The sequence below is a fragment of the Nilaparvata lugens genome, chromosome 8, assembly GCF_014356525.2.
Source record: "Nilaparvata lugens isolate BPH chromosome 8, ASM1435652v1, whole genome shotgun sequence".
Taxonomy (NCBI): Eukaryota; Metazoa; Arthropoda; class Insecta; order Hemiptera; family Delphacidae; genus Nilaparvata; species Nilaparvata lugens.
In genome coordinates, this window is record NC_052511.1 from 14,407,345 (window position 1) to 14,433,438 (window position 26,094).

Below are 26,094 nucleotides of genomic sequence, written 5' to 3' on the forward strand. Positions count from 1 at the left end.
CAATCTATTTATTTTCCTAGTAGTCCTCTATGGATGTTTATGTGATATATTTTAATTAAATTTGTCTCTTGCCATTATAACACTGCAATTATAACGTGGACTTGATTATAACCGAGGCATGCGGGAGAGGCTGCCCCTTGATCAACAGTAAGCATGAATCTGTGCGGTGTGCGCCCCTCGATATTTGTGTTGTCACAGTTCTCAGTTGTCTGTTAGTCTGTACTTACTGTTTGTTCACGTCCCGGCTCTGTTCTGTCTTCGTTTCCTTTTGCTTGATGGTGCATTGTACGAAAATAATGTTTTAACAAGTGTAATATAAATTAAATTCATAAGAATTAATCAATTTTCATCGTTTGAAGGTGAGCACTTGTTGTAGTCTATATCCAAGATGTGCGATATCTCCAAAGTCATTGTTTATTTTTCTATTGTTTATTGTTTATGAATCTAGCCTCGGCCTAGTCGATAATAATTTTTAGTTTATCACCGGTTTGTACTGATTTTTCTAAAAGAAATCAAAATATTCAAGTAGATAGCGCGTACCTACACCTACACCAGTGTATAAATATATAAAATTGTTGAAGTAAATTCTGAAATTCATAAAATACCGTATCTTTTTGAGGTTATGTAAAGAACACGTTTAAGTGAGTTTTGACTAAGTAGATTTTAGCAAATTTGTTAATTGTAAACAAGTTTAGTAATTTACAATAATGCTAGAACACATTCAAGTTGTCATGATGGTGAATTCATTCATTTTATTAATTTCAACTTACACTTCTGTATTAAGTTTATATTGTATTAGGCTAGCCTATATTGATTCTGAGTCCATCAACTTGACTATTGCATCATTAAGCCTACCTAGAGACTGAATAAAGCCAGATATCTTCTTGTAAAGGGTCTTTGATTAGGGATAATGCTATCTTTTATTAATTCAAACCTTTATTCTATTTTAATAATTTATGATTTTTTATAGTTTGTTTTATTATCCGAATAATAACTTGGAAAGCCTTTGAATATTGTAGAATAAATTTACCGGTGAGGCGGTGAGTGTTAAAACCATAACCTTACTATTTACAATAAATGTATCTCTTTAGATTGTTATACTCTTCTTATAGTTATGTATTTATGTTCTATTATTACAAATATTGATAGGCTACTAAGTTATCACTATGTTTTTGTGTGTACTGATTTTCATTAAAACTAGTCTTAGGCCTATGGCTTTATAATGTATTAAAATAAAATTAACTTAGTCTCTTTGTTTCAGCTTGTAAAGCCATTACTAGACACCGGTAGAGTCTTTCCATTTCTGAACACTGTGAAATAATGAGTGCTGCAGGTAAATTCTACTCTAGCATTCCATGCAAATATAATTTATTTTAACAAATTTATTTTATATTTAATTACAGAACAGTAAAGCAGTGGTCTATTACTAAGTAATTAATGATTACATCAACTTCGTATAAGCCTATAGACCTACAGTTGGTAACTCATTCAATGATAACTGCTTCTTAAACATAGGCCTACTATCTTAATTTATTGTTAATTTTAAGTCTACACACTTTTATCAATACAACATGTCCTATTTTTGTCAACTCTAATCTCGTTAATGTTGGATACTTTTGATTAAGTTAACTTGATATAGTTGTGTGCCCATGCTTCAATCTAGCCAGCTTTAAATTGCATGTTAAGGGACTGCCTATTATGAATCACACTGAAGCTCAATATTCATGTTTATCTATGAGGTCCAATTTACATTTTAAAAGGCTATTTTCATTTAAACTGACATAATTTAAAAACATGAGATTTTGAGCTTGATTGTGGCTTCTAATTGCTTTTTCTACTTTACAATATCGTCAAATTTCATCTTTCGCTCGTTGTAGGAATTATAGGATAATGTTCAATGATAATTTGTTTAAAAATAGAATAATAATAGGTCTACATATTAAAGAACGTGGAAACTTAGGCCTATTGTATTAGAATTCAAGCCTTTTTATTCCAATAAAGCATTTTCCGCGGATTTTCACACCTACTTATTGAAATTGACTTTGAAGTTCAAGTTACAAAGCTAATTTGGTTTTTATATTTAGAAAATAATAATTCGGCTATTATAACTAACGGTGGATGGTGTTGGTAAATGTTGGATGTGTATAATTTATTTTTTAAATTTACTAATACCTAGAATGTGTAACTTAGGCACAATTCAGATAAAATATTCGGTCTGTAGATTTGAATTTATTAGTCTTTGTTACTTCAAAATCGGTGATTACAGATTCCATCAGAGATTGAGTCATTTTTTAGAATACTGTCACACGCATTAATTGTTTCACTAACTTATGTTGCAGAGTAGTATCACTGGTATGAATATAACATTGTAGAAGGATTGGCCACTCTTTTACTGGGAGAAATGATGTCCAGTTCCAGGAATCAAAAAAATCAAATCACAATATTCTAGAGCTATGAGTACCTACTAATCATCCATTTTATGTCAGTTTTAATAAACCAAGGCCACATGTGCAGTCCTATTACACGCAACTTGCCTAAGCATATACGGTACTCACTAGTCATTTGGCGGCATGTGATGAAACGGGTTGGCTGTAAAAGGGTGATGTGGAGGCCAACTTTTATTTTATTATTATAATTTCAATCATTGAAAGGTTAATATTTCAACTAGTATCTTGAACAGCAGCAAATTAATTGATAAAACTATCTTCAAACATCCCAATTTTGGATTTTATATAGCCTACGTAATCAACTGAAAAATATAATGTCAATGAATGGGTAAACACCTATCGGGAAACTCAATTTCCAAAATCAAATCTGTTCATTGAGAAAAACAATTTTTGATATTTCTGTTAATTTTGAAAACTTTCTATTAAATGATTTTTCCATATTTGGATGAAGAAATTTGGTCTATTCATTTTTATCATTTTTATGTCTCCACTTAGATAATCGCTATACAAATTGGTAGCTTCCCAATCAAGTACGTGATGACACATGTATAACTTTGTGAGGAACATGGTCATCACAACTAATGTTTAAATGGGTTTGACATTTTCATCTTGGAATAAGAAGGTCCCATTGGTATAAGTATCACCGATTCCCACTTCAATCGAATTTCATAAAATACATGAATAGCTGCAAATTTGAGGTCTACTACTCCTAGATTGGTACTATTTATTGTTTGATATTCAATACGCGTAAATTATTTGTTTCAAAGAATATATTCTCTTTGCTGGAATCTGTATAATGTATATTGGAGTGAATCTCTTATGGTAACATGTGTTGTGAATTCAGGAACAAGTATTGAAATTGATCCACCTACTCCACAAGCCGCTCCTCAAGAGGAGGGAGAATTTTCTGTTGAGAAAGTTCTTGATAAAAGGATTCGCTTTGGAAAAGTTGAGTACCTACTCAAGTGGAAAGGTTACTCAGAGTAAGTATTTCTGTATGCAATCCATGAAAAATGATCAGATTGCCTGACCATGTTTCATTCAAACTGATTGATGCAGACATGCTTGTCTTTATTATTGGTTTAGTTTGTTACTATTACAATAAGCTCATCAATAATAATCACCTTATTATTTGGGACTGCATTTAATCTTCTAATAATACACTTGCTGCTGAGTATGTTTCTAGCCTTCTATAGTGCTTGTTGGATAGCTTGATATCATTATCGGGTACTAAGGTGTCTAAAACGCGCTGATTTTTCTAGAGTGCTTGTTCGAGAGCTTGACATCATTAACGGGTTGACCAATGCCCAACTATACGGGCTTCTCAAACGTGCTGATTTTTACACTCTAACAGGAGACATTGTCTCTCATGGGGTAATCTATACAAGCAAAATAGACGCTCCCCATAAAATACCATAACTAAATTCAGCGCGTCTGTTCCGCCCATATAGTTGGGGTCTGAAAGTTTTTTCTTTTGGCTTTCTTCTAAATTCATATGTGCTTCATATTGTATGTAAAGGAGATTTGTACGGAATGCTGCCCGGTATAATTTCGTTGTGTTTCTATTCTTCATTTATCTTTTCCTTTGATAATTATTTCCTGTATCCATGTCAATCATAATCAATCAATTGCTCACAATAATGAATTTGGTAATATCCACTGAAAAATAATACTCTTTATTTATGACAGTGTAAACTACTATCTTGAATAAAGCTAGTAGCCTTTTCCAAACTAACAGATCATATTATAATTGATTATGCTTTTAACTGTCATCCACATAATCTTGGCACAAACTGAGTGCTAGATAAATATAAAAACATCACATATCATTCTAAGCTCAGAGAAGAGTACAAATATATTTCATTGATACCAATTGAAATATTTTGCAATATAGAATGATTGCATTTACATTGACGTATTCTTATTTTACAATCTGAAACGATTGTTCAATAATTACTGAGTACTCACAGAGTCTCAATCTATGTATCAGGAATTTACCGATGTTGTTTGCTGATCTTTGATTGAATTTTTGAATTTAAATTGTTATTGTGTCTCAATACAGACTTTCATCAATCATAAAACCTAGAAAAGTTACTGATTGTGTTATGACCTCAATACTAGGCTATTTCCTCCTTTGATGTAATCTATTCCCAAATGTTGAATATTTTGCCTTCTTTGATACATGAAATATGATTATTCTATTTCTTCTTCGTCTACTATTCGCTAGTTTTATTAGCTATATATTTTGAATTGATATTGTAATGCATTTGATGTAACTTAATTCTTGTCTTACTGCATTTTTTTTCAAATTCAATAACTGAATGTTGCAATGTGTTGAAATTTCATGTGTAGTAATACAGTATTTTGAAAGTATATTCGAGATTTTTAACGTGAGAGGTGATAAAGTGGACACATCATTATTACATTAAAACAATATGGCTTCAATCCTATTCATGTAAGAAATCAATGAAACAATTCTCTATAAATTAGTAGAAAATGTGTATGTAATCCATTTGAACCAACATCAATTTACATTGCATTTAGCAGTATTCTAAACAGTACATGGATGATTGTTATTATATTTTAAAATCCAATGTTGTCACGATTCCTCGATTTAATTATTGAAATTTATTTATTGATTATTTTACTCAAATATCCCGTTCCTATTCATACAGGTAGAACTTCAGCATAGATTAACGCAATCATTGTTCTGTCAGAACTTAACATACTTATTTCATAAAATAAATTCTCCAGTTCTAAATTTCAAATTAACATTCAGAACACAATTATTCTGAGAACAAAGTGAAAACAGGTGAGAATCATTTCTTCAAACTGTGATTGAACAGTTCACGATCTAACACCTCACATTTGATAATAAAATGGCGGCAATAACTACTAATCAAGTCAGCATGTAAATTAATGATTTATTGTGTAGGTTTCGTGCATCAAAAGTTTTCTATTAAGTTATTTTAGATGTTATATGCACTAATTTCTTACTTGCATTTTTCAAAACTTGATGTTTGGTGTGTGTGTAATCGTTAGCCTATAGTTGTAGTTGAACGTATAAAGCTCGGGTCACACTTATCATACAGTTTCCGATCAAACTCATGTCCGATGCGAGTTTGAAGGTGAGGTGGAAGAGTGGTGGTGGGACACGATATGTGACATGCACCGTTTTAGGCCGTTGACATTCGTGATCGGATCGGAGTGGGATCGGATTGCTGCATGAAAAGTGTGTCCTCGGCTTAATCCGGCCTCATGCAATATGCACCCAGTACAGTTTCTGTATCTAAATTTCCTAATCTACAGTATAATATGGTATCTATAAGTTTACTCTGAATAAAATATTTAGAGATTTGAGTTTTTAGATTACTAAATACTATATATGCGTCGGCAGATTTTGCGAAATTGCAACCTCGTTATGCAAGCCTATATGGTTGGATTTTTTCCAATCCATTTTCTATAAAACAATCCTGCATTGGCTGTGTGGTCGAATTGAATTATTGAATATATTATTTATAATATATTTGGGTGGCTCGTTGGAGTAAGTGATAACGCGCCCGTCTAATAATCAAGAGAACCCGAGTTTTCGACCGGGAGAGAGAGAATCTCGACCGGGGCAAAAGTTTTTGACCACAGCACAATCACATAGATACGGTCAACCCGTCTTACGGAGGAGACGATAAAGCTGGGTTTTCGTTTGTGCGTAAATGCCGTTGTCAACCACGACAGGGAGAGAATCTCAGATTGGGTAGATTTCAATTTGTCTAAATAACCTAAAAGATTATGTTCAATAATGTTTTAGTGGGGCAGGTTGAGCTTATACTTTTTTATACTTTTAAATGGCAATATGTTGATATTATTAGAAATTAGAAATGTTTAATTTTTTAATAATAAAGACAAATAATGAAATGTTATTTGATCAGCTGTTTTAGCACACTTGAAATTTGGACAATTTGAATGTCAACAATGCTTGTCGTCGTCGACTGCAGAAATTTACGCACAAACGAAAATGCACCTTAAGCAGTAAACTACTTTAAAAGTAGTCGTAATCTCTCATCATCATCATCCCCCTCACTCATTACCCACGCACAAGCCTAAGAGCTTATGTGGGCATCACCCTCAGTATTATTATCATTGAATATATAGCCTTTTAGTAGTCAGCTGGTTATCAGAATAGGAAATAATCAATGTACCTTGAATACATTGTAGTCTGTATAGGTAAATCGGAAATCAACAAGATATTAGCTTGTATTTTATCATGCAACAAAACCCATATGGGCATGATAAGTTTACAATTTTTCACTATCTGACAACGCTAACGGTTGAGTCCACACTCAACCCTCACATTACTAGTTATCTCATTGTACTATATGATTGAGCGCCTTATTATACAGAGCCATCGCTGTTGCATTCACCAGTGATTTTCGGTGAAGCACTGTGATGCCTTAGCTGTAGCATATAATTATATAAGCAACACCCATCATTTGATGCTTTATTATTCTGATGTATGACATTCTGTCGTGAGGATATCAGACGACTCTTATGAGCTCTTTCAGCTGTCAATGCAGCTGTCAATGCTCTAGGCTGTTCGGTACACTTTTTCTATTTATTTAAATTGGATAATCTTTCTCAATATAATTGTTAAGATCATTATAAGAGTGAGAAAAAGTGGCAACTGAAATTTCTAAGTAGTCCAATAAGCGAGTTATGGGTTGTTGAAGTGCTAAACTCCGTTTTCTTTCCAGATCATAAACGGTTTCGAATTTTCTATTGGAGTTTTTTTTTAATACATTCAGTATATCATTGGCTTTGTTCTAATATGCGTTTTCGCGATTTATGCCAAAATAAACAAGTTATCGAATTTACAAAAAATGTTACTTTTTTATTTATGAACGATATGGGGAAAAATGTTTTAGTTTGGAAAGATACATTTTTTGAATTTTTATGAGAAGTTCTCTTAATATAGTCGAAACCGTTTATGATCTGGAAAGAAAACGGATTTAGCACTTCAACGACCCATAACTCGCTTATTAGACCACCGACAAATTTCAGTTGCCACTTTTTCTCACTCTTATAATGATCTTACCAATTATATTGAAAAAGATTATCCATTTTAAATAAAAAAAGTGTACCGAACGGCCGGTTGCAGACAAACCACTATCGCATGTGGGATGTGGGAGCTACTATTTTCCTTCTGTGGTACCACAAACGCAGTGCATATGGAATACATTGGCAGACATGGCAGTGGCACTGATACTTCCACATGGCGTTGCACTCTGTCGAAGCGATTATTTTCCTTTCGATTGTGGTACCACTGGTTTGAGCACCACGCTTCCCCTAGCTTCTGTACCACAAATGCAATAATGAGCGTTTTCTCAAATTTAGTGTGAAAGACTCTGCGTTAGTCGTATTGTTCTGTGGTATGTCGGTTCCACATCCCACATGCGATAGTGGTTCGTCTGTAACCGGCCTTATCTTCACCGCACTTCACTTGGGAGTGTATCAGATCTCCGAGATTTTAAACTGTCTAGTATATGAACATAACCTAAAAGGTTGTATTCAATGAGGTTTTAAACGCAAAAGGAAAGGTTAGGGATTTTAGGTTTTGACTTAAACAGCATATGTTAATATTTGAAATGTTTCTATAATTTTATAAGCACAAATAATGACAAGTTGAAATACTCGCGGTTTTGGGATATGGCTCATATGAGAATGTCACCCCTTAACTTGCAGAAAACATATATACTCCGAAGAATGTAGCAGCACAGACAATGCGGGCCGAAAATCATATTGGCATGAGAATTATTGCGCCACAGATTTTATGTGGTGCGTGAAAAACCGTAGCTGCAGTGCATGAATGGGGTCTATGCATGGGCAAGAAGGAGGCTACAAGAAAGCCTAAAGCATTAGCCCAAAGCTGTTAAACTTCCAAGTCATAAAAGCAGCGAAAAAACTTTTCTTCAAATATTCTCACATATTCCATAGTTTATTATTAATCATATCTATTACTAAATAAACGACTTTCAAATTATCATTTCTAAGACTGATAATTTCTGGAATTAGATATTGTTGAAATCATTATTCTATTTTTATGAATTCTATAAAATTATTATCCAATATCATGCTCTCTTCTAATTAAACTTTGCGATAATCATTTTCAGTGCTGACAATACTTGGGAACCAGAAGAGAACCTGGACTGTCCTGAGTTGATACAGCTGTTTGAAGATTCAATCGCACCGAAACCCATCAAGAAAGAAGAACAACCGCCCAAGATGTTGAGTAGAAAAAGTACTCCTGGCACCACACGGAAGAAGATGATTGAGGTGAGAATATTTTATTTTGATAGCATTTGTCCTGATAAATTGTAGTTTTAATATTATGATTTTGGTGTAGGACTACTTCACGATCAGATAGCCCTATAGTGTGGTCCACGTTATAATGGCAGTGGATAGATATATAAGAATAGCGATGCCGATTCTCTCCATTAATTAATTATATTTCAAAAAAAATTATTGTCATCGTTGTGGACCTCGAAAAGGATAGTACCACCGGCTTTGTCGGTTGATAGACAAGGATAGCAATACCAAAGTTGATCAAATACTGTCATTATAACGTGGACCTTACTATAGTAGACGGAATGGTGTAACACCTTGGTCTTCTCAGCTATCCTGTCCGGCTATAACTTATAATTTATTGTCTCTTTTTTATTTAGGGCTACTTGTAATATAGATTGAAATACAAATCTCAGTACCCTTTTTTGAATTATTTTATCACAACATGTTTCATTGTTCATGCCATTTTCAAGTCAAAATAAAAATGGTATTAATGTTGAAACATGTTGTGATAAAATAATTCAAAAAAAGGTACTGAGATTTGTATTTCTACTTATAATTTATATAAGTTCATAACTTTAATTTGCTCCCTGTAAAGTAATGAAGTCTGTATTATTATTTTACAGGAAATCGAAATCGATAAACCAAGAGGATTCGACCGACAATTAGAACCCGATAAAATTATCGGCGCAACAGATTCTAGTGGGGAGCTAATGTTCTTGATGAAATGGTTAGTATTTTCTTGAATTTGTTATAACTTTTATTACTGTATACTCATTTTTTGATTGTACGTCACTAAAAGTCAATATTTATTACTGCAACAATATCGATTTTTTTTTGTCATATCGATAATTCTGTTGATATTGTATGTATATAACTAGTAGTTCTGTGAACAGTAGGCCTTGCGCAGTAAAAAAACTCCTGCCTCCTCTAATTCTGTCCATCAGAGTGAATCATGTCCTGTCCTGACGTGTCGGCGAGATATCGGTGTCTAAACAACTAATGGCTGTTTGGGTTGTTGTATCGACAATAATTTATAATTATTAGCATTATATTTATGTGAATTTTTAGTTAGTTAATTATTAGCATTACAATGCTAATAATTTGTTGTAAACAACTATGCTACTATCATCAAAAGCTGACCGAGTTGAAAGGAGAGAAAAGTCGGGAGAAAATGATAAGCTACTTCAAGTTATCTATATAGCATGCCTCATTGCTTGCAATTAATATAGTCCACACTACAACTGACCTTTCACTAAGATATATTGAGATATTAATTTCATGCGTCATTGCATGCGATTAATAATCCACTCGACAGCTAATTTATGATGAATAATTCTATTGTCTGATTTTTTATGGTAATATTGGCGTTTGAAGAAGACTCCTTTTCCTTTTGTATTATACTTAGAATGCAAAATTTCAAAAAATTAAGTACCTATACGTGGACGCGAAATTCAAAAAGGAACATACCTGTCAAATTCCATGGAAATTTATTGCTACGTTTCGCTGTAAATGCGGAACATATAAACAAAAATATAAACATGAAGAGAAATGCAGAACCGTCGACTTGAATCTTAGATCTCACTTTGCTCGGTCAATTAAGTTTAATATATTTCCAAATTTATCTGTGAAAGAAATTGAATTTCAGAATCCTGTGCCAATCATCAGCCATATTAAAAGGTACCTATATCAAAGCAAACCTTAAATAGTCCAGTCACTATATACATTGGTGCTTGCAATTTATATTGTAGTTCTGATTTTTTAATATATCATTTGGATACATGAGAGAAGTCCAGCAATTTCTTCATGCAAAATCCTTGTGTAAGATACAGAGTGGCCCAAAAACCTCGTATTTTCGGTTCATTATCCAGTTTTCAAAAAAGACTGTACTAAAAATACTCAACTACTGCAGATCTCGTGGTAAATTAGGTCTAATGAGTGTCCTGCAAAACGGGCGTAAGAATATTGAAGACTAGAAGATTTTTTTCAATTTCGTTGTATTCTGAACACTGTGTTTCTACGTAAATATTTGAAAAACACTATGAGAGATGAAGTATTTACTTGAAAACACAGTGTCTAGACTAAAACAAAATTATTATAGAGTGTTTCATCATGGAAAACAACATCAATTATTTGAATTTTTTTCGATATCTTTGTTCCAGGAAAGGCACTGAGGAAGCTGACTTAGTACCATCAAAACAGGCCAACCTCCTTTGTCCCCAGATCGTGATTAGGTTCTATGAAGAGAGGCTCACATGGCATACCTCCTGTCATGACGAAGAGGAACGTTAGGCTGTTTCAAGTTCTTCACTAATACTGCCAAATTAGGCTAGTTTTACATATTTTATTTTAAATATAAGTTTTTATCTTCTAAGTTGGTGATGAGACTCTCTACTCAAGCCATCTACCAGTATTATTGTAATTGATTGATTTTGTATGTTCCATCCACGAAATAACTCCCTGAGAGTTCAGGAAAGTTTGCAGCATGTCTGTTGAGTACATAGTTTAGTTCTTAGGTTATTTTAGGCTACTGTGAGTTATTTTAACTTTTGGTTACCTTCTCACCTTCCTGGTGAAGTAATGCAATATTTTATTAATTTCTCCTCTATGTGTGCTAATGGAGAACTGTAATAATACTGTATACTGAAATACTATATAATATAATTACAGTATATTATTTTAGTGAAATATGCATAGACTATATTGGATAAGTATAATACTTCTAAATGTAACTTCACGTTCAGGATTTGCAATCCTCGGAGTAATTACAATACATTCCTTTATCAGAAGTCCATATATAAGGGTGTTTTTATAAAGTTTTAGTTTTTCTCACGATTAAAATGATATGCAATTGTATGCTATCGATATTCACAATGATATAAGTGAATAGTTATTTTATTTTAATGTCGTGTTCCTCAATATTCAACAGTGAAAGTAATAAATCCAACTTCAGAAGAGACTTTTCATCAAAAATCTGTATATGTTTCCCAAAATCGTCATAGTGTCACAATTCATTTTCCAGCTGTACTAAACTCAAATTAACCTAATATTTTTAACATTGAATCGTTCACATTTTTCTTATCATTCTATTTTCTCATCATTGTCCATATAATGGTGCGAAAGAAATTTAGTAGAATACAATTTCTATAACTAACTTATAGCTATTGTCCCTGGAGCTTTAAAACTCGCTATCGAACTACTTATTTTTGATAACAAATTCAATGATTGCTCTGATAAGAGATTTTCAACCGATTAGTTGCCCTCCTTCTCCTAAATACAATAAATAAAATGTAAACCATATCTAAATAGAGATAATGAAATAATTATTCCCAGTAACTTTGAGCTTGCTTCAAGTTACCTCTTATATTTTTATTTGTAATTCTGTGGCAATTGGAATTTAAATAACATTTATATATTCTGTCCCTTTATATAGTTTGTATTCTTAATTTAGGCATAGGCTAGTGTGTTATGAGTCTGAGAAGTATTTTCTAATGTTCCATTGTCATGTGAACGTAATTACAAATTATAAGAAGACTATTATCATAACATTGCTGTGATATGATAAATCTTAGTTATTTTATGATAATATTATCTAAGTACTAATTTATATTATTCATAGTTGAAAATCATTAAAAAAAATCATAGTTTGGTTTAGTTTTTTATAGCCCTATTATTTATGCAACCAAATTATTTCTTAAGTAATACAAGTAGGTAGTGTTTGTTCTATTAAAAATAAGTTACTTCAATTGAAATATGACAAATAACCAATAGATTTGGATGTTTGCGGGTAAGAGCATTGGAACCTCTTGCATTGTAAATTCTTTGTCGTACTCAGTCTTCGATGTGCTTCTGAAATTATACTTCTTAAACCTTAAATTGTTTTCACTTTCTTGTATGATCCTAGTCCATTATTATGTTTTTTATTTTAGATGGAGTTGATTCAATGTAGATAAAATAATCAATCATACGGAACTGGATGGGCTCATAAATACTCTCATTCACAAAATCATGCCATTGATTGTTACTCGATATTTACCGTATATTGCGATATAATAATAATTATATTGATTGATAAGAGAAAGCGAAGCCAAAGTCACGATTTAAGAAATGATATTCCGTAGCCCAGTTTATTACACAATGTGAAAATGAAGCTGTGTGTTCCAAAACTTGACTAAGTTACTTGCTAGAGTGAACGTGAAGTACGGTTGTTACAGTACTGAATATAATTATAGTATTCAGTCGGAGACTATAGTGAGGTCCACGTTATAATGGCAGTGTAGGATTGACAATACTGTTGCTGTCCTTTTCTATCATACAACAAAACAGATAGCGCTATCTCTCTCTAGCTTTGCAATGTCTGTTTTCCAGAATATTTTATTTTTACTTTTGACAGAATGACAGTGACTGTACTAAAGTAGACAAAGAATTCTCAGCCGCCATTTTTTTTTCTTCATTCTATCAAAATACTTTAGTACACAAGTCGTATAATTGATTTAAAATGTATTCTTGAATCAATTAAATAATTTTTATACATTACAGTATGAGAAACACAAATTAAAATACCGGAAATGATATTTTGAAAGTAGATAACTAACCGTCCTAGACTTCAGTTAGCCTACATGTATAGTTTAGACCTACTCGTACCAGTATAAATAATTGAAAGATTATTTCATAATTATTTCCATTAAAATTACTTATTTTTAATAGGATTTCTATTTTTCTCTTATTTTTGAAAGAGATTGTAATAGAATACGTACCTACCAAATAACTTAATTTCTGTTGTTTTGAGATTCAGATTGGTGTATCAATGCTTTTTAAATTAGCCGTTATTTAAAAATGAAATCTGATCTCAGTTATGGAAGCAAATTTTTTTGAATCAAATTATGAAAAAAATATATATTCTTGATTGATTTGACATTAAATTGATTATTTTATCAAGAAAATTATAATTATTATTAGATCAAATTTAATGGGATGAATTGAGTAACAGCTGTGTTCACTCAGTGGCAAAATGGAGAGACTTGGCAACGTTTTTCTCCTACCTTTCTTCCTGCCATTATAACGTGGACCTCACTATAATAGCCCAATCAAATAGTAAGTACATCGGACCAAACAATAATTAAGGTAATTGATTTTATTGTTTTAATCGGTCCATTTGAGTATTAGTAAGAGTAATCTAAGGTTTCCCACCAAAATTTCTGAAGGCATAACTTTTGGCAGCCTGAAAACCAAGAGATTTTGGTACTTTTTCAGTTTTTTCGCGATATCTCCAAAACCAATTGTTCAGTCAATATTTTTACTCTATTCTTTTTTAAAGAGCATTTTAAATGCTATACAATTTTCATCCCCTAAATGTTTTTCAATCTCCAATAGGAAGCGAGTTATAGCTCGTTGAAAATTGTTAATTTTTTTCAACTTTGCAAGAATCGCTAAATATACATGTTTTTTCCTATTCACTTCTTATAAAGTGATATGTGGTATTTTTTGATCGTGATTAGAGCATTTCCAAGTTGTCAATACAATCACTAATGATAGAGTTGGAACAAAAAAGGTATATTTTATATTAGTATATTTTAGGGTGGTGATTTAATTTATGAGACTCATGATTTGGCGCTAACTTCTTTTGGGTGAATTCAGACCAACTGCTAATTGCTAAAAACGGTCATTGTTGGGAATAAAAAGTGCACGTTATACAGTGTTATAATGTGAAAATTATAAAGTATTCAATAGAGTAGATTTCATAAAAATCTGGACTATTGAGGATGAAACAGCAGAGAGATAGTTTTTTATTGAAAAGGAGCCAAGTCAATTGTCATTTGGGGTTCCCAGAAGAGGAAGATGGCAGAAGAGGTATGATGTGTGTGGTTAAATATCAGATTAGATTAATTCTTTCAAATAGATAACAGTATTTTTGTTTGGATCCTAGATTTCAATAATAAGTGAAATAAAAGTTATTTTACTATAAATTACACAGAAAGTTATATAAACTTCTAGAATTCAACGAAATGGTGATGAAATGCTTGCTAAATCTACAATAATAATTTTTATGCTATTTCACCTCAATCCTACAAGTACAACCACGGCCACATACTCTTCATTTAAACCATAAGTGGTTGTGCGACAACATCTGCCTTTTTCGGCTGAGGAAAATTGAAGTTTTTCAATCACACAAAACCTACACTCAAAACCCACCCACAACTGGAGGACACAGTAAGCAATTTCAACAAACCTAATGGAACCCAACAGGAGGTGGTGGATGCAGGACAAACTTTTCTAAAGATTCTGTACAGTGGTGCAAGACTTAACCCTCAACCAGCTCTCTGCCAAGTCTGCTTTTGGGAGTAAACATAGCCTCCCAAGACTTCCACCAACTGAGGATGCTGTGCGTCATAACTTCTGCCACTGCTACCACCTAATCCAATCTTGACAGCAGGTTAAATCATGTTGGTGGTCTGTGAGTGGTGATGGCAGTGTTCTTCCGCCTACACTAATGTCACAGCAGCCTGCACCAGAGTCTCTTCAGCACCATTGTGTCCTGCTAATGTAAGACTGGATGCAGTAGGGCATATAAATGCATCAAAGCAGGACTGAAATGATCACCCATCTGCAAAAATTGCGATAAACTCTAGAAATTGGGGTAAACTACGAAAATATGGTGGTGGCAAACCTTGAGAATGAAGATGACCTGTCCCCGGACTCTGGCAACCCTGAAAATGATGATGACAATGAGGCCGGCAAAGCACCAGAGCACCAGGAGATAAACAACAAACAACCTGGCCCATCCAAACGTCCACGGAGGCAGCAATAATAGGTATGACTTCCTCAAAACTGGAGTAACCACTAGAGTAGATTTTATAGTTCTTACTGGAATAGGGACTATTTACCTAAGAGTGAGTTTATAGTCCAGTGAGAGTTGATGCAACGTTGCCATACCGTATCAGCTGATTATAAATAAAAGTACATTCATATTTAATGTTTTAACTTGATGAATTTTTAACGTAGTTTGGTGTTTTGATGATGAAGGGGGGGGGTGTTGAGGAGGCTCTCTGCTGTTTCATCCTCAACTAGACTATTTTTATGAAATCTACTCCAGTGAATACTTTATAATTTTCACTCTATAACACTGTTCAACGTGCACTTTTTATTCCCAACAATGACCGTACCGTATTTAGCAATTAGCAGTTGGTCTGAATTCACCCAAAAGAAGTTAGCGCCAAATCATGAGTCTCATAAATTAAATCACCACCCTAAAATATACCTTTTTTGTTTCAACTCTATCATGAGTGATTGTATTGACAACTTAGTAATACTCTAATTACGATCAGAAAATACCACATAGTACCTCTTTATAAGAAGTGAAAAGGAAAAAACATGGATTTAGCAATTTTTCGCAAAGTTGAAAAAATTAACAATTTTGAACGAGCTATAACTCGCTTCCTATTGGAGATTGAAAAACATTTAGGGGATAGCATTTAATGCTCTTTAAAAAAGAATAGAGTAAAAATATTGACTGAACAATTGGTTTTGGAGATATCGTGAAAAAACTGAAAAAAGTACCAAAATCACTTGGTTTTCAGGCTGCCAAAAGTTATGCCTTCAGAAATTTTGGTGGGAAACCATAGATTACTCTTACTAATACTCAAATGGACCGATTAAAACAATAAAATCAATTACCTTAATTTTTTTTTGGCCGCATTATAATGACTATCTGACTGGGCTATAATAGACAATATTAAAAAGGTACCTTATCTCTTTACTCTATGATACAGTTCTACTGATATCTGATACACTGCTCCGAGTTGATCGTTCTCTGAGCTTCCTACTCATATCATTTCCTTATTCCAGATGTGAGCATTGCTTGTAGTTCGCTGCTCAACCGCTAGATAACACCACCTAACCATTGATTTTCATTTTTAAGGGTTTTTTGCAAATACTAATTAAATTTGCCGTTACTTAACAATTTTAGACATGAAAGTTGTAGATTTTATCTATATACAATTGATTGAAACCATTAATTAAACGAATAAGAACCAATTAGTATCGAAATTCTGGGTTCAAAAAAGATTCATACTGACAGTTCTCGCTACAGTTTTGCGTGGAGTCTGATATGGTCATTTTGGAAAGATATTGGCTCCTTGTGCCTTAAACTAATGAGTAAGGAAAATATCGAGCCTTGGTGACGCTTGGCTTATCTAAAAGATATATGTATTTTTTTGAGAGGTAAAGGTCGTCCCCTCGAGCGGTTTGTCTACTTTCACAAACTGTTCGGGTGAAGCGATCTGCCTCGTTAATTATGAGAACTTAGCCCATGCAAGTTTTTAAATTTTCCTGTTTAACACCTTTTATTTTTTATCTTCCTATTTTTACGTCTTTAAGTCCTCCTTTATCTTTTATTTTTATCATTCGGAGTTGCCCGGGTGCCTCCCCCCCCCAATCAGTGGTGTATCCGGGTCAGAGAGGGGGTGTTTATAAACCCCCCCCCCCACGAAATGGGATATGAACAAATTTTTTTTGGGCCTGGTCAACCACTACTAATTAACCTCTATTCCAATGTCATTTATTATTTTTATTATAATAGCAGCAGGTAACCCGTGCTCCGCAAGGGTTCATTTTAAAACTTGACAGTGTGAAATCTTGAAGAATTGAAAATAGGCCTATAGCCATCCTCGGTTAATTAATCTTTATGCAAAATTTCAAGTTAATCAAGCAGTCCAGTCAGACATGAGTAGTTCGGACATGATGATGGAGGTCAAACATGATTCTCCTATACCGTACGTGAATAAGCTAGTTCTTTCCTTTATTATAGTGTAGATAATAAAAAATATTATAATTATTGTCCAAGTTGAAAAAATATATAAGAAATGATAAGGTGCGTACAGAACGCGCCGCGAACATGAGCAATTCACTTTTAATCAGCTGATGCCAAGCTTTTTATATCTGTATCTTACCGTTTCTGTAAAAATACAGAATCAGCTGATAAAAAGTGAATTGCTCATGTTCGCGGCGCGTATATCTGTACGTACCTTAAGAATAGCACAATGATAATTAAAAAAACATTTATAGGTATTATGAGCTAGACAGTGAGTGGTCCAATGTGTAGGGGAAACTACAGATAGCACATCGCACTTTGAAAGTTGAGTAAGTTTTGTTACTTTTCACCATCTATTATTATTATTAAAAAATGCAATATATCTTATATTGCTTCAGTTTATCATAGTTTATTCAGTTTCATGCATGTGGTTGAAAAGTGTAGCTGCACACAGAACCAGCGAGGATAGATGAATAATGAATAATGAATTATCCTTTATATTATCCGTTCATTATCCTTTACATTCTATACTCTCTGCATAGAACCTATAATTTTCTCTGGGCTACACTTTTATCCATTAAAATGTATTTGTTTGGAAAACAAAGTTGTTTGTTATGATAGGTTAACCGTTATTTACATCTATCTGAAAATCCAAATAGAAATAATAACCCATAGAATCTCTAGCCTATAGTAAGGATGTAAGGTCCACGTTTTAAAGGCCGTATTTATTTACTAGCTCCGCAACGTTGCCAGATCTTTATTCAACAATACAGAATTTATTATAAATTAACAAAATATTCAATCTCAATATTATAGTCTATATTATCCTTTATTCATACAATGCACAGGCAGCTCCTTCTAGAGAGAACCCCCAAAATTTCTCAGTTATGATCAACGGGCGTAGTTGATACCGTGGGCGCGGACACACTCATCCCCTTGTATTATTTGAGAAAATCCCTTACAATTTATCCCTCATAATCACTAAAATTGTGATTATAAATGAGCATTCTATTTGATAATAAAGTAGGCCTATTCAGGGCTAGGCTACCACAATATTATTATTATTTTTTGAAATAATTGAATAAAATTATATCCCATTCCATTTTTTGTTATAAAAAACTATATGGGCCTATAACATTTTCCAAGGTGAATCGAAATAATAAGGACCGGTAAAGTGTAATAATGAACACAAAAAACTCGAATCAAATATTTGTTTTCTATTGGAAATTGTGTAAAATCGCATAAAGATATATTATTTTCAAGATTTTCCGAGGGAGAACCTCACCCCCGTTAAGCCCCACCAAAATTTAGGTGTTTTCTGATCTTGTTATACTCACCTCGATGTTTTTTTAGGATAGCAATACCAATGTTAACAACACACACTGTCATTATAATGATTTATATGATAAACCATTATTCAAGTGGACCAGAGAAACTTACTTATTTGAAAAGATTCCCGCGCTGTGAATCGGTCGTGTAGAGGAGCAGGAGCGGGCGCGTGAGGAGGGTGAAGTTCCAAAGTTTATACTCCCTCAAGCCATCATGCTCTGGTCTAGAGAGCAGCGGGCCTTCCCAGTCTAGAGCTTCTTTTCTAATGGTCGATCACTTCTTGTTGCTACGCATCGTGTCTTTCGCGTTAGATTTGAAACTCCTCCTAACAGACTCGTTCCTGGCCGTAATTCGATTCGGTCGAGGGTTAACTCATTTCGGGAGTGTGGAAGTGTCTCTAAACCCAGAAATGGACTTCAACGAACCATCAGAACTCCAGAAAATATCGAAAGTGAGGCAGTCAGTTGTGCGTTCTCCCCGGCGTTCGACTCGCAAACACGCAGTTGCCATGGAAATTTCTGACTCCAATTTTCGACAAAAAATTCTCCATGAAGACTGTTGGCTGTTGTTCAAAAATTGACTAGACCCTGAACGCCATTTTGTTGACCGTCAAAATGCATGTGATTGACAACCTGCCTGAAGACGCGGTTATTTCTTTTTTTCAGTGACGATGCTCATTTCCACATGCGTTTCCTCAATAAGATTTTTTTGTATGGTTATATTGAAGTCTCTGGTTTATGTCGATCGAAAACGGACCATAGCACACCTCAAGAACAACATTCGCGACGTCATTGCCAACATACCGATCGATTTACTGCAACGAGTGTATACTAGTTATTGTATATATAAATCGAGTTCATCAGTGTATGCGCTATAGGGGGGGTCACCATTGATCTGATGTAATTTTCAGACTGCATGAAAAAAAATTGGAAAATATTGTATTCTCATAATATATTAAAGGATTAATTTACTTTGAAAGTAAATTACATCAGGAGTGAAAGTACTAAAGTACTTTTGTTATTATTGACCTACTCTAGTCAATAAGGTCAAAGTCGATAAAAAATATTATTATTGACCTACTACTAGTCAATAATAACATTTTGTTATAATTGATAATAACAAAATGTTATTACTCCTACTTACTTTAAAATAAGTAAGTTTCTCTGGCGGATTTTGTATGAGTTGGATGATAAGATCTATATCTGTAATCTCTAAGTCATTATAAAAAAATCTGGTGTGGTACACTCACACAACTTCCCTTGCTCATTGATCTATAAGCCACATTCTTAAAAGAGGATAATTTCGGGGAATAACATTTAGCCGATTGGCGGCTAAATAATTAAAACTATGATTATACTATTGTTGTCTTCAGAGTACATTTTCCTTTGTTTGAATTATGAAATTTGAGGATTTTTTAAAAGTTGTCAAAACAGCTGTTCTACAAATAAAATATCGACATGTGTTCTTTTGAATAAACTGCTCTACCTACCTACCTCACGCACGAGAAGGAGTTACAAAGTAAATTTCTCAGGGATGGGGTGAACCCCCTGACTCATGATAGTTATTAGAGCTGATAAATAATTAACAGGGTATGAATTTGATAAAAAACGGTCAAGTCATTTTTGAGAAAATCGTGATAGAAATTTAACTTCTTCCCAGGAAGAAGTTATACATATTCTTCTCAGGAAGCTCCTGCAAGGTAAGTATTGAAAAGTATAGAAAACATGTAACTAGGATACCTTTAATTTTTTGGAAACTAATACTTTCCTTACCTAGGATAGAGAGTGATAGGGCAAGGAATGTAACTAGTGAGTTTAGGGACAGGAACGTGCACGGTTCCTGTCTTCAAAAACATTACTCTGTTCTGTTCCATCGAAGGACAGAAATGAGAAAGATTTAAGCGATGCTAGCAGAGTATCTACTGAATTGTGATTTCAAGTTATAATAATATAATATTATAATATTATATCATGACGACTCAACATACTCCTGCGAGAGTTGGCAAATAATTGACAGATAAATTCTATTTACGGCTTAGGCTAGTTACATACACATCGATTTTTGGTCGTACGATATTTTACCGTCACTATGAATTCTATCAGATTAAACGGAACTTGGCAAACATCATATGTTTGAAATCATCTGTTCAATCTAATAGAATTTATAAGGACGGTAAAATATCGTACGACCAAAAATCGATGTGTATGTAACTAGCCTTAGTAGAATAATTTTCCACTTCTCATCACGTTGGCCAGGTACTTCATCACAATATTTTTCAAAGAAAACACTGATAGCAATCAAATAAAATTCACAAATTACCAAAAACCACAGTTTTCAATTTTGATAAGATTGTATCGATGGAGCTTACAACTTTGGTTAACAGGTGGCGCTAGCGTTCCATACTTACACGTTCATATCTTGAGAAAAATGCGTTCAACAGACATGACTAACTATTCAGAAATAAAGCTTGATAAATTCTCTACAATATATTTGTTCTGTGGGGATTTGTGATATCTCCAACAGTTTTCGAGATATACGCTCTTAAAAGTGTAACATTGTTGAAATAACAGCTTTTAATCCTATTTTTTTATGTTTCAGGGCCTACAACTCTCCAAAAATGCATCATAAAACTGAATGTTCACCGTAGATTTGTAGAGCTTTGTTTTCTCTATAATTTGATGTATTATTTCACTACTTTTTGTTTTCCTTCTATTATTACAGCAGATTCAATGTGGGGGGGTAAAATTTTTATTTTGTAACAATTGATTAAACTTGACAATGAAATTTGAGTCTGGAACATCTGGTACACAATTTTTGACTTTGTAGCTTAATGAAGACTAGTTGGGAGGTAAAGAAGCCAGTATACGCATCTCTAGCCCGTCTATTGAAGGCGTGGAACTGCTAAGTTGACACTTGTTGCAGAGTTGAAGATTTCACCCCCCACATTGAATCTGCTACATAACAGTAGAAGGAAAACATGAAGTAGTGAAATAATACATCAAATTAAAGAGAAAACAAAGCTCTACAAATCTACTGTGAACATTCATTTTTATGATGTATTGTTGGAGAGTTGTAGGCCCTGAAACATCAAAAAATAGGATTAAAAGCTGTTATTTCAACAATTTTACACTTTTAAGAGCGTATATAAAGACAATTTTTTATGATAAATGAATCTCATTACAATTTCAGACCAAATACTATCAATGAATACGAAGTTTATTATGCAAAATTTACACTAGTTAGGAGACAGTTGATATATTTAAGCAGCAAGTTTATAAAGATATTACCTTTTAATTCAACACATATAACTAGAGATACCAGTAATGATATAAAAAATTGGATAACTGCAAACTATTTCACTTCAATAGAAAACCTTATTTAAATTAAAATTTATTGTATCCCTTATAATTTATTTACTTTTCTCTTTTCTTCATTCTCAGAAATGACTCAATGATGAGGATTTTTTTTAAATATTATTATAATATTTTCGATTTGCAACGGTCACCAGCGGGCAAAGTTTATTCTTTTGCTGGTGATACTATATACGTAAATTATATATACATTCTCTGACGTTATTTTTATAAATAACGGTTTGCCTAGCTTGGCTGCAGTCGGTAAAGCATGAGTGCAAAAAATATATAACCCTGGTTGAGGTTCTAGAATGTAACTTAGATAAAGTTCTTATAAGTTCGCTCAGGGGTTCTTGCAGTTTACTGTTCTTGGACAATTTATATAAATCTTTGGAATGTATTATTTCCAGAGATTTAATTAACAATGCAATATATTGCTGAGTAAACCAGCTTATTCTATTAATAATAAAATCGGATGGTAACTTTCTTGATAATTCAATATTGATAATTCCAATATGAGATTGGTCATGCATGGAATTGGGGAATCAAATAAAGGATACACCATAAAAAATTTGATACATATATTGTACAAATAAATATCAGAAACCAAATAAATGTGGAAACATATAGAGCAACAAGCATACACAATAAATATAGGAAACAAATATATCAAAAATAAAATATCACAGATTGGCTCACTACTTTCTAGCTCTTTAGCACGAAACGTTACCATGTGCCTTTTTAATTCATTGATAATATGTATTTATTTTCATGCAGCTTAGGTATCGACAAGCAGCAGTGTCGATTTAGAAAATCTCACTGTATATCTTCTTTCTAAAAATCATAAAAATAATAAATTGATAAATAATAAATTATAAATATATTAATTTCTATAGATTTCAGTATATTCCTCAATAATATATATATATATATATATATATATATCTCAGGGCTTAAGGTTCGGCCTCTGATGGAAATAGATAAATCAATTTATCCAGTGAACAAGAGCTACATTATATCATCACAAATTGTTAAATAAAATCAATGATTGAGTGAGCATATGTATATTATAAGATTAAAATAAAATATTCCTTTAATCTGTGCACCTTTGGATATGTAAATTTGATATAACTCTTATCCAATAAAATATATTTCTTGTACCTTTTTAAGACTTGCGCAAGTTTCATAATAATTTTTAATATTTATAACCTTTCCAACGAGCTAGCTTTTTATATTTGTTTCACTCGAAGCACTGAGGGCGCCCTAACTTTATATATTTCGATAACATATCACTCACGTGCTGAATTTTTACAAGATGTTGGCAGCGATTCGAATTTCCTGGTAGTCCTGGATTTTTGGTGGCCGAAGTCATCTTCTCCAAGGGATTAAATAAATATTAAAATGACTTTCGCTTTAATGCAGCATCACTAAGTCTTATAAAAAGTTAATTAATGAATTTAAACTTTAAGTCTTTCAAAAGTACAATTTAATAAATGGTCTTGTGCTCTACAAAATTTAGTGTCATTCCATAGTTGCGTCTGGCAGGCAAGTTGGTAGGTTCTACCCTTATTTCTACAATTTCATTTCCGACTTACAAATTTACATATATTTAAATAATTCGCTACTACGCCATTAAAGAGATCAAGTAGTCCATGCCAATCTACTAAATTATTACCTATATCTTAGGTATAACATTCCATAATTTCTCGGACCATATCCCATACATAAACTGAGTAGTAATAATTTATAAAATCTTATCATTTATAGAAATATTTATAAATACAATTGAATCGGCTCTCTATTGCCACCCATCGATTACTGCAATTTGATTGGTTCATGCAAATTCACTACTGTAGGCTATCCATGCGCCTAGGAACATCCTACTTCCTTAACATTCTAATTTATTTTTATTTGGTGGTTTATGTATATTCATTACAGATAATAGATTTTTTTGGGATTTATAAGTTGTTTCTCCCTCTACAACAATTAGCCATGTGCTTTCAAAAATCCTCTAATTGAATACCATTTGTTTACAACAAATTTTTTACCAAGGTGTCTTGGTAAATAATTCTTCCAAATAGCAATTTTAATTGCCTATAATATTTTAATGTTACAATACGTAAAGAGATATTTATGATTTTGAATTATTATTTTCCTATTTTCAAGTTAACACTTGTATTTTGTTTAAAATCATTGTTCATCATATTTGATTTGCTCTTTATTTGCGATTGTTTTTTTAATGGTGAAATAAATGATTTGATTTGATATCTCAAAAACTGTTGGAGATATCACAAATCACCACAGAACAAAAATTGTAGAGATTTTATCAAGCTTTATTTCTGAATAGTTAGTCATGTCTGTTGAACGTATTTTTCTCAAGATATGAGTGTGTAAGCAAAATATTGAAAAATGCAATTTTTAAACCACCCTCATCACTTTAGCACAAGGGTTACGGATGGGGACTTTTGATAGGGTTCAAGAAACGAGACGGGGCCGTGCTACCTGTACACTGGGCTATTGTTCCATAAAGGTTCATCCTCCAACTCTCGACTATCACACTCTATTGTCCTCTGATTCTGCTTCATTACCCTCATTAGTAGCCGGAGTGGCCCCGTCTGATTTCTTGAAGGCAGTTTCAGCTGGTAGTCACTCATCTATTACTTTCCACCTTACATCTGTTACTTGTATTTTCTAAAATTTATTATCGAATCTAGATCATTGATCAAGTACTTGTTATTGAATTATTCCCTATGGTTCAGTTGATGAATGAAACTCAACTTGCTCACAAGCTGTATACAGACTTACTTGAGTCACATACAATTCGTGGCTACACACCACGTGTGCTATCCATCAGCTGATGATATGCGTATTATATTTATTTGTATGAATATAATAATCATAATATATTATAATCGAATATAATATGATAATTATAGCATCAGCTTATGGAAAGCGTACAGCGTGTGTTCGTGCTCATCTATTTACTCCCATCATGTTCACTGAATATAATAGGAGGTAAGGATAAGTATAAAAGGACATAATATTTATAAAAAAATAATAATACATTCTTAGTTTTACTATAAATTTGTACTTATAAACGATAGTAATGTAAACTTAAATTTTAAAAAAACACTTTTGAAGTGAAAATACTTTTGTAGTGACCATCGTTTCGACCTGTTAATGGTCATCATCAGACATCATCATCTCCCAAAAATACACAAACAAGATGTACCAATAAGACCACTGATCAATCACACAACAGCACCTGCCTACAAACTAGCCAAATTACTAGATACAACCATAAGATACAACATAACTTTTCATAATCATACTTCAGTGAAAACAACATTGATCTCACCACAAAACTTCAGAAAATCCAAATACCACAAAACTCCACAATAGCTTCACTAGACATTTCAAATTTATACAACAATGTACCAATTCCCGAAACTGTAAAATTCCTTAAAACAATGCTGGAACAGAATAATACACCACCTGAACATATCAATGAAATTGTAAATCTCACTAACCTAGTCACCTCACAGAATTACTTCTGTTACAATAATCAATATTATTTCCAGTCAAACGGTCTCCCCATGGGGAGCCCCATTTCTTGCATTTTAGCTGAGATCTTCATCCACAACATTGAACAAAAACACATTCTCAATCAGTTTGACAAATCATCAGCTGGTTTAGATAATAATGTTGACGATATTTTCATTTCATACAAAGGAAACACCAGGCAAACTGAAATATTTCACTCCAAACTGAACAAAATACACCCAAACTTGCACTTCACCATAGAACTGGAAAACAATAGTAC

The 26,094-nt window shown here is 32.9% G+C and overlaps 1 protein-coding gene and 1 non-coding gene across 2 annotated transcripts; both read left to right on the forward strand.

Annotated features, from left to right (window-relative positions):
* The first annotated feature begins 189 nt into the window (after positions 1–189).
* LOC111062338 (chromobox protein homolog 1) lies at positions 190–12,659 on the forward strand. The gene is made up of 6 exons (XM_022350033.2): positions 190–359; positions 1,262–1,333; positions 3,292–3,430; positions 8,612–8,774; positions 9,410–9,513; positions 10,946–12,659. The coding sequence occupies exons 2-6, from the start codon at positions 1,321–1,323 to the stop codon at positions 11,073–11,075; spliced, it is 549 nt and encodes a 182-aa protein (XP_022205725.1). The 5' UTR covers positions 190–359; positions 1,262–1,320; the 3' UTR covers positions 11,076–12,659.
* A 4,261-nt stretch (positions 12,660–16,920) lies between these two features.
* Positions 16,921–17,069, forward strand: LOC120352889. The gene has a single exon (XR_005572117.1). It is a non-coding gene; the product is annotated as a U12 minor spliceosomal RNA (small nuclear RNA).
* Positions 17,070–26,094: the final 9,025 nt, after the last annotated feature.

What these genes read in the sequence shown, in the direction of transcription:
- LOC111062338 (XM_022350033.2), top strand. An exon ending in AAGTGGAAAGGTTACTCAGA is followed by an intron (nt 3,431 to 8,611) that starts GTAAGTATTTCT and finishes AATCATTTTCAG; the next exon opens with TGCTGACAATACTTGGGAAC. An exon ending in CACGGAAGAAGATGATTGAG is followed by an intron (nt 8,775 to 9,409) that starts GTGAGAATATTT and finishes ATTATTTTACAG; the next exon opens with GAAATCGAAATCGATAAACC.